Source organism: Octodon degus, unplaced genomic scaffold (assembly GCF_000260255.1).
Source record: "Octodon degus isolate 3935 unplaced genomic scaffold, OctDeg1.0 scaffold00004, whole genome shotgun sequence".
NCBI lineage: Eukaryota > Metazoa > Chordata > Mammalia > Rodentia > Octodontidae > Octodon > Octodon degus.
In genome coordinates, this window is record NW_004524580.1 from 7,085,577 (window position 1) to 7,103,857 (window position 18,281).

Sequence of the window (18,281 nt, forward strand, 5' to 3'; positions counted from 1 at the left end):
TTAAATATACTTGGCTGCTGAAATATTATTACTTGAAAGCTAGACAAAACAAAACCAGGAAACATTTCTGCAAATGTCATCATAATATTCAATAAGAATATAAGATTATACTGTCTTCATTATTATCTTAACATGAAGCTCTCAGCCAAGTACCATACACCTCAGAATGAATCAATAAATATTTGACATGTAACATCCATTTTGTTTTTTTTGGGGGGGAAGACTTCCAATGAAATACTATCAATAATTTCTGTGTATTAAAAGTACTGCATAAAATGTGTATGTGATTTTATAGCTTATCATGCATTTATAATTATTTCATATTACCCCCAAAAGTACAAGTAACCCAACTTCTCAAAAAATGTAAATAAAATGCAGTACATTCATATACACTGTGATACGGATAAATCTTAAGCACATTATACTAAGTGTAAGCAAACATACATGAAAGGGCAAATTGTGTGCTTCAATTTATATGAACTACCTAATCTAAGCAAATTTACGTGAAATATCAATATTCAACTTATATGAACTATCTAGTCTAAGCAAATTTACAAAGACAACATTCACTGGCAGCTAGGGACTGATGAGCAGGAAGAGCCATGGTTATTTAATGGCCATGAGCTTTCTTTCAGGGGAGAAAAATAAATGCTGAAACTAGATAGTGGTAATGGTTGTACAACATTATGAATATATTATACTAATAACTGCTTTTGTATACCTTAAAAGAGCAGCTTATGGCATTTAAATTCCATCTCAATAGAGCTTTCTGAAAATGAGGAACAGTATTTTCAGCTTTAAAGGTTAATTTCCAAATAAGTATAATACATAAAATGCACTTACAAGTAAAATTATGGGACTTAATGTAGCTCTATGATAGTGTTTGCTTAGCATGTGGAAAGGTCTAGGTTTACTCCCCAAGCATGGCAAAAAAAAAAAAAAAAAAAAAGACTAAATATGCTGAATAGTATTACATAATTTCTCTTTCATAATTATGCAAATATTTTAGCTCAAATTTCAATACCATACTTAAGAACAAAAGCTATTTTCCAACAATATACTATAGCTAGGACGAAGGAAAGCATATGGTAGAATATGAAATCCAGAGCCAGATGTATGCAGAAGTTACTCCCCTCTGCCACACTAATTTTTTAAAACCTGTGTTAAACAGAAAAAGGTCTAGCTATTGGTAGACTTCCAGTTATTGGTAACATCCCAGTTATTTGGAATCTGAATGAAATAAACTTGTACATTGCCTCCATTCTTATCTATATGAGGCAGAACAGTATTATGAGGAGGTGCTGGCAAAACCAGCCATTTAATATCTGCTTAATCTCAGTTTCTTCATTTGTAAAACAGGAATAATAAAAACATTTCCCCCATTGTACTATTGAGGAATGGGCTGAACTAATATACATAACAAGCACTTACAAAATACCTGATACACAGCAAATGTTACATAAATTTTGCTTACAACACAGAAAATTCCATATATCCACCATGGAAGAATTCAGTCCACACAATGTCCCAACATACCAATAAGCTGTAAATTACCATTTTGCTACTTCCACTTCCTTTTGCAAAATTTGTTAATACCAGGACTATAGCTAGTGTGCGCCCCAAATAATCTGCTACTATACGCTAACACAGAAATAAGTTGAGGGATCTTGAATAGGAATAATTGCTTTTTAAAAGGTCACACATGTACCCCCAAAACACCATCTCTCTTCAACTACTGAGATATACATCTAGTCTTCCTTGGGATCATTTTCTTTTCATTTCTATACAATCTAACTGATTTTTCTGATTTGGCCCTTGAATGACAACCAGGGAAGTTTCTTGCTACTTCATGGCTCTTAGTACAGATGTGCAAATAAAGAAGAACTAAGAGTTTTAAAACATTATAAAGTCCCATTTAAAAAAATGTTGACATAACTGTGCTGAAGCATCTTAAACCCTGCATAAAATTATATTTCTAAATAATTCACTTATCAAACTTAAACAGAGTCTATTCAATTCCAAATAAGTTCTACCCTGCTCTATTAGTTCAAAAACAACTGAGTTGCCAGGCACGGATGCACACACTAATAATCCTCACGTTCTGAAGTTAAAACCAAAAGCCTGCAAGTCTGGGCTCTGTCTGAGCAACCCACTGATGAGTTACCGCTGAATGCACTGTTAGGAAGCACAGCCTGGTGGTAAGGGTGCGCTGGGGCTGAGCTGGAAGATGCACTCCCCAGCTCTTTCTTTTCTCTCTGCCTCCTGAATACTGTGAGTTGATACGTTCTCTCCTGTCATGCCCTTTTCACCATGGCATTTCTGTCATGAAACCAACCAACCGGATCCTTTAGAACCGTGAGCCAAATAAACTTCTCTTCCTTCAAACAGTACTTTGTTTCACAGAGAAAAATGACTAATACAGACACAATGCTCACAAACTTCACGGGTGACATCCTGAAAGAACTTAATAAAAATGGTCGGCAGTGTTCTATATGTTAAATAGTTATGAGATATATAAACATGACATTTTTATGACATAACTTCAAGAAAATAAGTGGAGCTGGAAAGCTAGCTCAGTGATCTAAGCACCTGCCTGGCAAACACAAGGACCCCAGTTTGATCCCTGGTACAACATGCCATTCTGGCCCTGGAACACCAGGTGCGCCATGCCCACCCTGAAACTGGGCGTGATGGTGCACACCTATAGTCCCAGTACTAAGGGAGGCTGAGACAGGAGGATCACTACGAGTCCGAGCTACATAAAATAAATTAAACGTTTTTAAAAAGAAAAAAAAGTGAAGTTTTGACATGGAAATTGGCATCAGAAAGGTTACAGCTTCTGAATGACTGTAAAGTGTGAGTAAGATTATCTCAAATCAGATTGAAACTTATAAAACTACATATGGAAGGCAGAATACGATTCATCTGGAGCCAGCTGGTGTATGTTTGTATTGTCTGTAGTTATGCTTAAGTGTGTTTTATATTTTCCCACATAGCTTGGTTGAGCTGGGCACATTTTTCTACATTTACCTTGTGTTCCTTGTAAGCAAAACTATAGACAAATAAATGTGAAATCTGAGTTAGGGTCAAATTGTTCATTAATACATTAACTGCATCCAAAAGCTTCTAGATCAGTCTAGGTAATTTAGTGAGATACTGTCTGAAAATTAAAAGGAGAAAGGAGGTGAAGGGAGAAATGGGAGCGGGAGAGGGAAAGGAAAAGGAGGGTCAGGACATCAAGGCCAGCCTGCACCACATGTAGACTTGTGTCAAAAAAAAAAAAAAAAGAAAAGAAAACCCAAAAGCTACAACTCTTATTGCATAGGTCCCACTTTACCTTGGTCTTAACCATCCAGAAGAAAAGTATAAAAACGAAATATAATAAGTAAAGCCATGCTGTTATATTTATATTGCGCTGTGGGGAACTCAGGTCATCAATTTGTGACATTGCCAGTGGAGTGGAAGACCCATTACTATTGTTGGCTGCTGGACTCTTTTGGAATGTTTTCCTGAGTTTACACACCTGTAATATTCAAATAATGGAACTTAACAAAAAAAAGGTATACAGATGAATGTCCATTTTGTATCAGTGTATTCAGAGAGGTTGGGATAGATATATAGTTACATTCTCTTAATGAGTAGAATGATTTGTTCTAAAGGTGTTTGTAAACGGGATGTCAGGTCCGCATCTTGTACAGCAATTAACCACTAAGAAGAATGTATGCAGTGTGTTAATTATTGAAACTGTCCTACCGATTTGATTTGAAACTGTCTCATTACTATTTGTTTATCAATAAAATTATGGCCAAAAACAAAAAAAAGAAAGAAAGATACCAAAACAAAAAACAAAAACCAAAATCCAAATATAAATTAAACATAAATGAAGGAAAGTCTGGATAAAGTTACATGAATTATAAAACCATAATAACATGAATCCTGCAGATATCTATTATAACTCAATTTTTGCTCAAAAAGAGTATTTTTGAAAAAGCTGACAGACCTTATCTGGGAGAGGATGCCACCTCAAGTGCTGTCTGATAGGCTATGTAAGATAAAGTATGTTTAGGAGTCTTACAAACTAGTAAATCTATTAATGCTACTGAGCATAAGAGTAGAGTGGAGGGTGAGAAGCACTTATTCTTGTATAAATATTACTTAATAAAATAATACTAAACTAAATACAATTGTGAAAACAAAACTGGTTGATTATGTAAAACTAAAACAATGCCTATCTTATGTTTCCAAGTTTTTAATCAGTATCATTCATGATGTGTGAAATGCATGTTTAAATCCAAGTAGTAAATGACACACCTTGGCTAATCCTACCTTTTTCAAGTGCTTCAGAATTATTCTACCTTTTTTAAAATTTAAGCAATGTACTAGAAACTTACCATAGTAAACATTCTGCTAACAACATTTTATACTAAAAAATGAAAGCCCACAAACACATGGCATTAGTCTTTTTTAAAACTTGACTATAGGAAATCTCATTTCCCCACCTCCTCTAAAGTATGAAAAACAGTGAATATAGGAGATGTTCTGTACAAACAAATCCATTCTGCCTTAAAATACAGAATAAATAGTCTGAGTGTTTCACAGACTTAGTGCTAACAAAGTACCTTCTTGACATCAGTGAGACAAAATTAAACAGTCATTTGTAAGAATATAAATTAAGTTTTCTAAGTACTTAAACTTTTTAGTAACCATTTAAAAGTTATTTCTAGCTCTGTATGCATCGTGTAAGTTCCTTTAAGGTTACTGAAAACACTTTCTAACATATAATATCAGTCCTTCAGCCCATTCCTAACTTGTCATCTTCATTTGTCAGCAAGACCCTCAGGAAGAACACACTCTAGTCACTATTACAATTTGCACAGATTGATAGGAATAAATTTTTGATATGATATATTCTAACCAGAAAAGAACAGATAACTTCAGGTATAAATTCTAGATTTTTGTGTATCTGGTTATTTTTGCTTTTTAGGCTGTATCAAAATTAAATTGTGGGGCCGGGGAGATGGCTCAGTGGAATAAGTGCTTCCCTGGCAAGCGCAAGGGCCTGAGTTCAATCCCTGGTTCCACCAAAAATGAATAAGTAAATAAAATTAGTTAAAATAAAACAAAACAAAAATTAAATTGTTACAATTCTGAAAAATTACTAGGAACTTACAAATATTTTTAACAGTAATAATTAGATTTAAATCCTTAAAAACTAGAAAGTAACATACCACTTTATCCTAGGCTATAAAAATGAAAGTACAAAAAACATATAAATAAAATAATCTTAAAAGCTTAAAAATGTATAATATACAAAACAATTCTCAGTGCTGGGGAGATAGCTCAGCGGCCCAAGTGCCTGCCTGGCAAGCCAACGACATGACATGGGTTTGATCCCCATTACCATATGCTACACCAGCCCAGAAAGGGCACGCCACACTGGCCACCAAAGCTGGGTATGGTGGCACACATCTGTAACCCCAGCGCTGGGGAGGATGAGACAGGAGGACCACTACAACTCTGGGCTGTATAGCAAGACCCTGTGCCAAATAAATAAATAAATAAATACATACATACATACATACATACATAAATAAAACATTTAAAAGAAAAAGAAATCAATTTTCTTTCTGATTTAACACAATGATATGTCAATAAACCTCTCAGAAAGATTTTTAAAAAGTATTCCCCCAAAATCCTGAGTTCAATCCCCGGTACTGCAAAAAAAAAAAAAAAAGGTTTTAGTAGAAAGTAGTCCCCTACTGGTTGTACTAAAAGAACATAAATGTCATTTATAATGTGAAACTCCATTTGTACTAATTATGTAAGTAGTACAAAAAACATCAAAATTTATCAATATATCTCAAACAAAAAAATGATTAAAAAAATTTTTGGTTTAAGAATGCAGCCTGGGAATAAGTTATATCAAAGTTTTTCCAAGGTGATTTCTGGAAAAATATTCTTTTCACTTGCAACTATTCATAGTAAATAAAAACATAAAAGATTAAAAGATGTTTTATTATATCTATCAAAACTACTCAGAAGTAAAAATAAAATTCGCAGCACCACTATTGAGTGGCTTTCTGTGTGCCAGAAAAAGTTTTAGACCTACTCATCCTACTGCTGATTATCCTGACTTTATCTCTTCCTACTGCTAAAAGATACTCTGGCCCACAGGAAAAATAAAACTTAAATTTTACTCATACATAATTGCTATATGTGTTAGATGAAATATAATAACAAATGTATTTTAAACTTTAACCTATGAATAGGTAAAAAGGTTTTATATGTATGAGTCTACACAGATAGTCTAGTGTACTTACTAACATCTAGGGTCTAAAATCAAACTGCCTAAATTAAAAACCAGGTTCTGCTACTGACTATGTTTATAACCCCTGGGAAATAATTCTAAAAGTAAAGTTGTATCCAATCCATAAAATAACTGTGAAATATGACTACTTCCATGTATAGAAAGCACTATGAATAGTAAAGTACTCACTGATCTACGATTATTAGCACAAATATTAGCTTATGCTTCCGCAACCTCTATAGTCTCTAAAAGGAAGAAGAAAGTTAATCTTTCTCGTAATTCCACTGAACAATTTCTCATTTCTATTGAGAAGGGTTGTTTACTGTGCAACTGACACTAAGCCCTAATCTCCAGTGTGACAGAACTGTATTTGGAGATGGACTATATGGGAGATAATCAGGCTTAGATGAGGTCATGAAGGTGGAGGTCCCCGTGATGGGATGAGCAGCCCCTAAGAAGCAACATCCGTGTTTGTCACCAATCCTGACACATGAGGACACTGCAATCGACAGCCACCTTTAAGCCAGGAAAAGAGCTCTAAGACCTGGATCCAATCCCCAGTATGGGGCAGGAGGTGGTAGCATTCTTACCTTTTGTATCTTCCTGAAACTGTTCTAGATGGTTCCTGTAAAGTAAAGTAATGATAAGTCAGCCTGGAGGTTTGTATGAAAGTTAAGTACACAATTACTGATTAAAAAACAAAACAAAAGAGAGCAATTGTTACAGTACATCTTATTTTGAAAAAAACCAACTGATAGAAAAAAACTGAGAAAGTATACCTAACTTTTAAAGAACCAATTTAGAGCAATTACTTCTTCTAAAAATTCATAACTCTGATCAAACAAGACAACACCTGATTTTACATCCCAAAGTATTTCAAGAGCTCAGAAAATAGAAAGGACATCATTCCTGAGTCAACTTAAATCCTCTGGCAATGGACACTTACAATATAACCACTCTATCTATCTATCTATCTATCTATCCATCCATCCATCCATCCATCCATCCATCCATCCCACTTCATTTTTTATGCCCTCAACTTTAAAAAAAGTTACAATTCTGCATATACATATAATGATCATATAATTACTACATAAAGCTTTTTTTTAAAAACGCAGAGTATATTTTATCATGATTATAGTTTTAAAAAAATAAAAGGATTAGGCCTAGCCAGAAAGCTCAGTGGTTAAAGCTCCTGCTCAAAATTGGTCAAGCAATGGCCATGACTCACCCACATGGCTGACACTGACAAAGGTTCTACAAACTGCGGTACAGGGTTTCAGGATAAATCCTGAGGGGATCTGACTGACCTTTTCAGATACAAAAGTTACATTTCTTGTTATATAGGTCTTTCTTTATCTTGGTCTTAACCATGCAGCAGGAAAGTATAAAAGCAAAGTATAAAAAGTGAAGCCATATTAATATGCTGAGCTGTAAAAGGCTCAAGTCAACAACTTCTGACACTGCCAGTCCTACAACCCACTACTATTTTTTTCCATAATTTTATAGAAAAACAAATAGCAATGAGACAGTTTCAAACCAAATTGGTAGGACAGTTTCAATTAATTCACACACTGCATACATTCTTCCTAAAAACCCACTACTATTATGGACTACTGGACTACATTGGAATATTTTGCTGAATCTATGCACCTACAAAATTTAAATGACAATGGAATACCCATCTCTGACAAAACTAAACAAAAAAAGGGGATACAAATGAAGGACCAATTTGTATCTGTATATTCAAAATAGGATAGATATACAGTTACTTTCTCTTAATTCATGACAAGAAAGATTTGTACTAATAGTGTTTGTGGACAGGATATCATGTTTGCATATTGTACTATGAACAACCACCAAGAAGACAACAATATGCAATGTATTAATCATTGAAACTGTCCTACTTATCAGTTTTGAAACTGTCTCACTGCTGTTTCTCAGTAAAATTATTAAAACATAAAATAAAAAATAAATAAAGTGCCTGCTCAGACAGAGTGCTGGCCCCGCCTGTGGCACTGAGAGGGCTACTGAGACTGGGCTTGGTAGCATGGGCCTGTAATCCCAGCGCTTAGGAGACTGAAAACAGGAGGATCGCTACAGGTCCAATTTGTGTAGTGAAACCCTGCAAAACATGTACTACATAAAAGAGAAAATAAAAACAAAATAAAAAGATTGTTGAAAGTTAATAATAACCACTGGGATAAAAAAAATTGCCTCATAACTGATGAAGCAGTCATTTTGTTAGTCTGCACTATTCAAATATTTTTTGCAGTTTCATTTTAGAAAAAAATATACTTTTTGATGGTACTAGGGATCGAACTCAGGACTTTGTGCTTGCCAGGCAAGCACTTATTCTATTAAGCTATCTCCCCTGCAGTTTCATTTTAATAAAACAGGTCAAAATACATAGCTTTTTAAAAAATACTGATAAAAACCTTTTTTTTCTAAAAAATAAATAACCTTTAATCATTAAGTCTCCAAGAAAAATACTACAATCAAAAGAATTTCTGACCTGGTTAAAGTGAAAGAATAAGCTCCCTTTATAAGATGACCCTTCCAGAATAAGCTAGTAAATATTGACCACATGGCACAATAAAAGACATGGCAATGTATGAAAACACTGAAACAAACTTTATAAAAAGATAAGCAAAGTTCCAACCAGACAGTTCACTGAAGGAAGAGTTATCAGATTGAGGATTTAAATTTCTATTACAAACAGTGATATCAACTAGGTTGAGGGGATTACATGACAGTGAAACAACAGTAATAAGACAGGTGACAATATATTCAGGGATACCTTCAAAACAAGAGGACATTCATGGGAAATGAATGCAACAGCTATTGGTGATACAAAATTTACAGAAGAGCAGAAAACTTTCCAAGTATGAAGAAAATATTATATAGCATATGAAATATCAAAAAGCCAAGATCAGGGAAAAAACCTCTCCATGACACATCATAATAAAAAAAAAAAAAAAAACACCAAACCCACAAGTCTTATATAAGAACAGAATCTTTAAAAGCTATTAGAAAAAAAAAAAAATCACTTAAATTACAGCAGACTTCTCCACACAAACCTTCAAAGCCAGGAGACTCTGGAATTAAAGTGTGCCAAACCCTAAAAGAAAAACAACTTCCAAGCTGGGGAGATAGTTCAGTAGAATAAGCGTTTGCCTGGCAAGCGCAAGGTCCTGAGTTCAAACCCCAGTACCTCGAAATAAAAAAGAGACAGAGACAGAGACAGAGACAGAGACAGAGAGAGAGAGAGAGAGAGAGAGAGAGAGAGAGAGAGAGAGAAGAAAAACAACTTCCAACATAGACTAATACATCTTGAAAATTATCTTTGAAAACTGATGGACAGTTAAAGGTTTTCCATGAAAAAGAGGATCTTAAGAAAATTATGGCAACCAAATCAGCACTCCAAATAAATAAATAAATACCTCAAGGCTATCCCAGAGACAGTAAAGTCAATAATGAAAAGGAAAAAGAAAAGTCTAGAGGAATGAATACACCAAATAGTGTAAACAGCTAATAAGAAATGGAAAAACAGAAACTAGCAGCAGGAAAATAATGCAATGACAGGAACAAGTCAGTATCTTTCAATAACTCTCAATGTGAATGGTTTGAATTCCCCAATCAAAAGAGAGAGAGGTTTGCAAAATGGGTCAAGAAACAAAATCCAGTAATATTCTGTATACAAGAAAATACATTTAATCTAAAAAGAAACTCATGTACTAAAAATCTAAGGATGAAAAACAGCATTGTGTGCAGAAGAACCCCAAAAACAAGCAGGAGTACCTCTCCTATGTTCAGAGAAAGTGGAAATTCAGGTCAAAATTGATTAGAAGAGATACAGACGGTTACTATTTATTGGTTAAGAGGACAACTCCCAAGAAAGAGATAACTATAAACACATACACCGAACACCAGCATATACAACTGTGTAAAACAAACACTGCAGGACATAAAATATCAGATGAACATCAACACAACTGGGAGACCTCAATATCTCACTATTACAAACAACCAAATCAACTAAACCTCCCCCCCAAAAAAATCAGTTGAGCAGTGCCTTTGAAAAAAGACTTGATATCAAAAGTGTTCCACCAGACAATTACAGAACTTTCTTCACAGCAGCACATTTGACTTTCCCCTCCAAAAGAGACCACATACTAGCCCAAAAGGCATCCTTAAACACAAAAGAATCAGAATTATTCTATCCATCAGATCGCAGTGCACTGAAATTAGAAATCAGGGGCCAGAGATATAACTCAGCAGCTTACGTGCCTGCCTGGCAAGCACAAGGTCCTTGGTTCAATTCCTGGCACTGAAAAAGGGAGGGGGCATAAGAAAGCACAGAAGATATGGAAACACACGGAAATTAAACAATACAGTATTAAATAATTAATAGGTCACAGAAGAAATTATTCTAGAACTGAACAATAATGCCCAAAAAGCATAACAAACTACACAATACAAAAAATACAATCCTAATGCAGAAGTATATAGCTGTGAATGTTTTCATTAGAACAGAATGAGCCTAAATTAACAACCTAATTATGTACCTCAAAGTCCTAGAAAATCCAAATCCAAAAAAAGAAAAAAGAAAGCCAAAGCCAGCACAAGGATGGAAATATAAAAAAAGTCTGTGCAGAAATTAATGAAATTGAGACTAAAACAACAATCCAGAGAATCAATGAATTGGACTGGTTCTTCAAATGAATAATCAAAATAGACAAACCCTTAGCCAATGGTACTGAATCAGAAATGAAAAAAGCAAAATCACAACAGATACCACTGAGTTTCAGAACATTATTAACTTCCAAAACTGGAGAATTCAGAAGCAATGGATTCCTGGATACATATGAAAGACCAAAACTAAACTAAGATGACATAAAAATGTTGAAAATAATCTAGTAACAGGAAATGAAATTGAGGCAATAGTAAATATATCAACTAAGAAAAGCCCAGGACCTGATGGATTCATTGCTGAATTCTACAAGAACTTCAGGGAAAATCTAATGCCAATACTTCTCAAACTCTTTAATGAAATTTAAAAGGAAGGAGTACTGTCAAACTCATTTCTGGAAGTTCACTTTAAATTGATTCCAAAACCAGACAAAGGCTCAATTAAAAAAGAAAACTACAGGCCAGTCTCATTAATGAATATAGATGTAAAAATTCAAAACAAGATATGGGCAAACATTGTGTTACAAATCATTTAGAAGATCATATAACATGAAGAAGTAGGCTTCATCCCAGATATAGTTCAAAGAATTTTTAAATCAATAAACTTAATACAGCACAGAAACAGAAGAACACAAATCACATGATCATTTCAACATATAGTTTCTGTATGTTTCTAACAAAGAACATGATTTCAATCTGACAAAACCATTTATGACAAACCTGTCAGTTATCACATTAAATAGGAAACAAGTGAAAACTTTTCAGTTGTTAAAAACTGAAAAGCTAGACACGGTGACACACTGTAATCCCAGAACTTGGAAGGCTGAGTCGGGGATTACCATGAGTTCAAAGCCAGCCTGAACTACATAGCAAGACTCTACCTTAAAAAAAAAAAAAAAAAAAAAAGGCTAAGACAATGAAGCAAGAGAAAGAAATAAGAGGAATACATGTAGGAGGAAGTAAAACTATCCTTACTCACAGATGGCATGATCCTTACATAGAAAACCCAAAAAATCCCCTCAAAAGATTCCTAAAACTAATATACAAATTCAGTAAGGTATCTAATACAAAATCAACACACAAAAGTCTAAAATGTTGCTATACACCAATGATGAATCCACTAAGAATTAGAGAAATAACACCATTCACAACAGCTTCAATAAAGACTAAATACTTAGGTATTAACCAATCAAAGGAACAAATAAGAACCAAAATGGATGAAAGATACTGGGAAGTAGGAAGAAAATGGTCCAGTGGAAGGGAAGCAAGGGAGAGTGGCAAGGACAGGTAAGGAAGGGGAAAGAAAGCAATGCGGATGTGTCACATGCATGCAAACACTTCCTATGATGAATGTACTCAGCATATACTACACACGTGTACTAATAATTTTTTTTTTTTTTTAAAAATCTGTAATACTCTGAAAGACTGAGGAGGGCCTCAAAAAAAACATCAAGATATTCCCTGTTCCTGTATTGGCAGAAACAATATTACCAAACTGGCCAAACTACAAAACTGACATAATGTATGAACATGTGTATTTACATTTGCTCACAAACTAGGGAGAAAAAAATCCTAAAATTTAAATGGAACCAGAGGAGATCCAGAACAGCCAACATAATTTGCTGGACACAAAAGCAAAACAGGAGGCACCACAGTCCCAGAATTGAAGTTATATTACAAAGTTACAGTGATAAACCAATTTAGCACTGTTGCAAAAATGGACATGTGGATCAGCGGAATAGAACAGATGATGCAGTAACAACCCCATGTACATCCAGTCACCTGACTTTCTTTTTTTTTTTTTTTTTTTGGCTTTAATTTTTTAAATCCATTCATGCATTCACTCACTAATATTATAAGGTCTCACTATGCAGCTCAGACTCATAGTGATTTTCCTGTCTCAGCCTCCCCAGCCCTGAGATTGCAGGTATGCACTAGCACGCCCTGTTTTGAGGTCAGCAGGGTGCACCTAGGGTTTTAGGCCCCACGTCATGAGGTACCAGGGATCAAATCTGGGTCCTTACACTTGCCAGGCAGATGCTTAGACAACCGAGCTATCTCCCCAGTCCCTCTCTTATAATTTTAAGGACAAAAAAATGTTAGATACTCCTTCATCTTAGAATAAATTTTAATAAACTATAAACTTCACCATAGATTTCTTAAATAGAAACCTCTTTATTTCAGTGACCACGAATAAACTTCCAGGCAAAGGAAATTAAGTGTATCATTACTAGTAACATATTAATATCTACCATAGCTGTTAAAAGTTAGTATTCCATTCTTCATGTGGCAAAAACAGAGAAATACCATTATTATTGAGCCTGCTTGTAAAAATCAGATCTAAGACTGATACTGGTCTGAAAAGTTTAAGATTATGTAATTACATACTCTGAAAACTACAAAGTCTGTTATGTTATACAACTGATTTCAAATACACTTTCCCTGAATTGATCTTGCAATAAGATAGTTTATATTACTAAAGAGAAAAGGAAAACTCCAGGCAGAGCTGAGACAATCCTGGCAAAGCACAAACTGCTTTGTGAAAGTTTAAATAAAATACTCTGCTTCATTCAAGCTTACAATGGCAAATAAGGAAATCCCATGAACATAGTTATTTACAGGTGCAGTAGAAAACTAGAACTCAAAAAAAAAAAAAAGCATTTATAAAATGAGATCAGACAAACACAAGCCCAGTAGAATAGCAAATTAATACTTAAGTTATTCAAATCAACTAGTACCAAATCCATAGCCCTTGATCATGACATAACATGTTCAGTGGTTCTCAACACTCACTCAAAATACCTTCACTGGTATCTATAATTTGTAAGAGACATTGTTGATGATGTCTGCAAAACAAAATTTCTATGACATATAGTAATGAAAAAAATCCAACTCAGTCTTAATTTATTAGAATAAGGACAGAAAGAAAATTCATGGCTGACACATGGTATCAGAATACTGGAGGTCTACAAGAAGAAGAGTTGCCTGGAGTAGAAGGAGTTGAAACAAACCGAGGAACCCAACCACATGACAGAAGTATGCCTATTCTAAGAGACCAAAACAGGGCAAATAGTGTTTCTATAAAACACAGAAGAAAAAGCATTAGTCCTGACACAAAGTTAGAAAGGGAAGCCTATGAAGGGGCAGGCAGAATCCCAGAGTGTGAAGCTCATCCATTCAAGAAAGTAGCCCAGAATGAGCTATTTTTATGACTATAATGATTGTGAATTTTCAGAGATGTACATATATCATGTACCAGAGCCCAGGTAGTGTGTATCATATGGAAATGTCCAGATCTAATCAGGTTGAGAAGAGGTCTTCATTGAAGAGCATTCCAAAGATCAGGTTTCAGGATCTGAGCAAGAATAAAGAAAGGCACTCAGGAAGTATAGTCAATCCAAGGATGGAAAAGTTTAGGAAAGATTTAGAAGAGTAAGGGGGGCATCCTGCTGACTGGCAATGTCAATCTAGGAAACAGATGAGAAGAATGTTCAGTGAGAACACATGATGACAGAACTACAGCACCTGCAGTAAAGAGGCCTTAAGAGTAGAAGAGATAGAAAACTGGATTGAAGCAGAAACATCAGAGTGCAAGGGCAGACAGAGCAAAGATACTTGGTTCATGGAAGCTGTGTGCAGGGTAAGAGTGTCAGAGAGCAAAGAGTGAGTGTTATGGTTTGTGTCTAGTTGTCCCGCCATAGCCTCATGCAGTCATTAGGGCAGCTTCTACAGTTTGTGATTAATTCAGGATCCAACACTGGAATTATGGGTGAGTGCTGCAACCGGCCTGGGGCAGAGAGCCTAAATACAGTGTAAGGAAGGGAGGGGGCTTGCTCTGGGCCACTTCTGTTGCTTCAGCCACTGCTCCTGCCTTTTACTCTTCTTGTTTTGTGGTTTTCCACCACCATGAACTGCTGCCCTTTGTCATGTGCTACTCTGCCTTGGTGCCAGGGGAACATTGACTGAAACCTCCACAAACTATGAGCTAAGGAAAATAAACCTTTCCTTTCTTAATTTGGGGTGTCGCGCATTTTGTCCCAGCAATGAAAGAAAAGTAACCAAGACGGTGAGAGATCGGGTATAGACCTTGGTCTATACCAAGGTTCTATAACAAGGTTCCTTGCTTGGCCTTCGAGGGCCTTCACTGACATCTGAGTGAAAGCCTACCTGACACCACAACACTTACACTTTGCATGCTGATAAAACCAGCAATAAACAGATGATGCCAGAGTCTGCTATTAGTGAGATCAGCAGCTAGACTCTTTTGACCATGGTTATATTGGCCATTTGTTGCCTGGACAGCTAGACACAGTGAAACGAATCCCTGGAAACTGATTCACGACACCCTAGAAGAAGGTTACCAGGCAGCTGAAAGAAACGTTTAACCATATACCCTTTTGTGTTCTTGCATTTTTCTACCATCTGTCTTACTTTTTAAAAAATCAACTTCAAATACAAAGTTTCTCTTATACAAGGAGAGATCCTGCTCTATGTCACTCACACTGCCTCAGCCTCTCATGAACTCAGGATTACAGGGATATGCCACAGTACCTGGTGATAGATTAAGGTTTTTTTTAATGGAAATTTTATTTTATTTTTTGATATAGGGTCTCACTACGCAGTTTGGACTCATAGTGACCCTTCTGCCTCAGGTTCCCTAGTGCTGGGTTCACAGGTATGCACCACCAAGCCCAGTTTCTGGGCAGGCACAGAGCACCCATGGTTCCTGGGGCTGGCGTGACATGTGGTACTGGGGATCAAACTCAGGATTTGGGCTTGCCAGGCAGGCACTTAGGCCATTGAGCTGTCTCCCCAGCCCGATATATTAAGTTCAAAGCTTAAAAAATTAAAGACTTCATAGGAAAACAATACACAGAGAAAGTGACCAACTCAAGCACTTTTCCTTTTTTACATGTTTTATTATTTTCCAAATTTCACTAATCATGAATCAATCCAAAAATTAAATTTTTCTTGACAAACTACTATGATTATCTACATAAATTTAAGTATAAATGAAGTCATAGTTAAAGTTTCTGAATTTTTATTTTGTATTATTTGAAAAATTTTAATCAAAATCAAAATATTGTTTCGCAAACCTTTTCAAGGCATACTAACAAAATATACAAACCAAAATGGGAGAAACGAAGTGTAAGTCAGAGAACAAATTTAAGAAGCCTCACGAAAAAGTGAAAACTCAGTAGTGAGCTCTTCAGAGCCCAGATCAGGAAAGCTGCATATCTATGCATGTATTTTGGAATACTAGACCGTGAGTAGACTCTAGAGCCATTGTTCTATAGAATCCAAGTGTTCCTCTTGCTAAAGACACTGCCTGATGTTATTTGTATATGCCAATATCTGGTTTTGCCAAGACAAGCAGTAGCATGGCCACAAACAGAAACCAGGTCTAGACTCTCAATTAAAATGCCACACAGTCTCTCTCCCAGTACTGTAACCTTTGTCTTGTGGGAAGTCTTCACTGAAGCAATCTAGATTTAACTTCAAATTTGTTAGACAAAAGAAAACAAAGATTTTTGGATTATAAAAAACAGATACTGGTTGTTACCTTTTATTATGTTACAATGAGATACTTCTACAACTGTGATAATTATCATCTGCAGTGGCAGCAACTTAAGGGGATAAAGGGAAACAGATAAACCCACACAATCCCATTAGTCATCACATCAATTCACTCTGCCTATAAAAGTAAAGGATAATGAAGTCTGTTCTACACTTCCTGGTCATTTCAAGCTTACGTTTTGCCCCTCTGTGCAAATGCTATCATAACCTTGCAAGCTGACTGTATTTCCCATCTTTTCATCAGTAAAATGGGAAGATCTGTGTACTCCTCTAGAAAGGTGAGACAGGGGCTGGAGAGATGGCTCAGTGGTCTAAGGCATCTACTTGGAACAAGCTTGGCAAAGCACAGGGACCGCGGTTCAATCCCCCAGCACCACATGCCAGCCAGCCGCGCCCCCTGGTGGGCTGAGCTGGCCACACACACACACACACACACACACACAATAAATGTTAAAATTAAAAAAAAAAAAAAATTAAAAAAAAGAAAGGTGAGACAGCTGTGCCTGCCTGGCAGGCGTTAGGCTGAGTTCAATTCCCAGTACCATAAAAAAAAGATGAGGTAGGAACTCTGCAAAGACAAAGTAAGCTTAAGATCTCAAAATGCCACAAAGGTAACTGTTACGGTTTGTATCTATGTGTCCTCCCCAAAGCCTTATGCAGTCATGGTGCAGCTTCTAGAGTTTGAGATTAATTCATGATCCAATGCTGGGATTGCGGCTGTGAGTGCTACATTGGCGCTGGGGCAAACAAACTGAATTCAATATAAGGACGAGAGAAAGGCTTGCTGACACCACAACTGCTGTTGCCACTGCTCCTGCCTTTTTGCTCTTCTTGTTTTGCTGTTTTCCACCACCATGAACTGCTGCCCTCTGTCATGTGCCACTCTGCCTTGGAACCAGCTGATTATGGACTGAAACCTCCACAAACTGTGAGCTAAATAAACCTTTCCTTCCGTAATTTTGTGTGTCAGGTATTTTGTCCCAGCAACAAGAGAAAAGTAACCAAAACAATAATTTAAGATTAGATTTTGTTAAGGCTATTTCTAAATTACAGCTTATATAAAATGATCCTGGGACTAAGGAAATGGCTCAGGGATATACTACACACTTAGAATTCAGAAGGCCTTGGGTTCAATACCTGCCCCTTACCAAAAAAAAGTCTGTGATGTGATTTGCTTTATACTAAGGCCACGTTACACCATTTACCATAAACCAAATTTTCTGTACCACAAGAATTTAAAACAAGAGCTAATTTGAAACTGAATTAAGGACTTCCGGGAACCCCCAGACCCAGTCCTAGCCCAGGTCCGGTGGGTATGTGGAGAGCTTCCTGCTACCCTGCGCCGGTGGGACCAGTCCCAGCCCAGGCACAGCATGGGCCGGACCCTCTCCCACCCCCTCGGGCCGCCCCCCACCACTCCACAGTACCTCCCCACCCCACCCGCTGAGTAGGAATTTCTGCTGACTTCCGGGAAAACCCAGACCCAGTCCTACCCAGGTCCAGTGAGTGTTTGGAGACCTTCCTACTACCTTGCGCCGGCGGGACCTGTCATACCCCAGGCACAGCCTGGGCCGGACCCTCTCCCACCCCCTCGGGCCGCCCCCCCATCACTCTTCAGCACCTCCCCACGCCGCCTGCCGAGTAGGAATTTTGCGGTGTTCTGGGAACCCCCGGGCCCAGTCTTAGCCCAGGTCCAGTGAGTGTG

At 36.6% G+C, this 18,281-nt stretch overlaps 1 protein-coding gene across 1 annotated transcript in view; it reads right to left on the minus strand.

Annotated features, from left to right (window-relative positions):
• Positions 1–18,281, minus strand: part of Pawr (pro-apoptotic WT1 regulator) — a 109,741-nt gene that overhangs the window by 23,799 nt on the left and 67,661 nt on the right. The window contains exon 5 of the mRNA XM_004623753.2: positions 6,898–6,932. Coding sequence (XP_004623810.1) covers positions 6,898–6,932 — 35 coding nt within the window. The remainder of the gene's footprint in view (positions 1–6,897; positions 6,933–18,281) is intronic.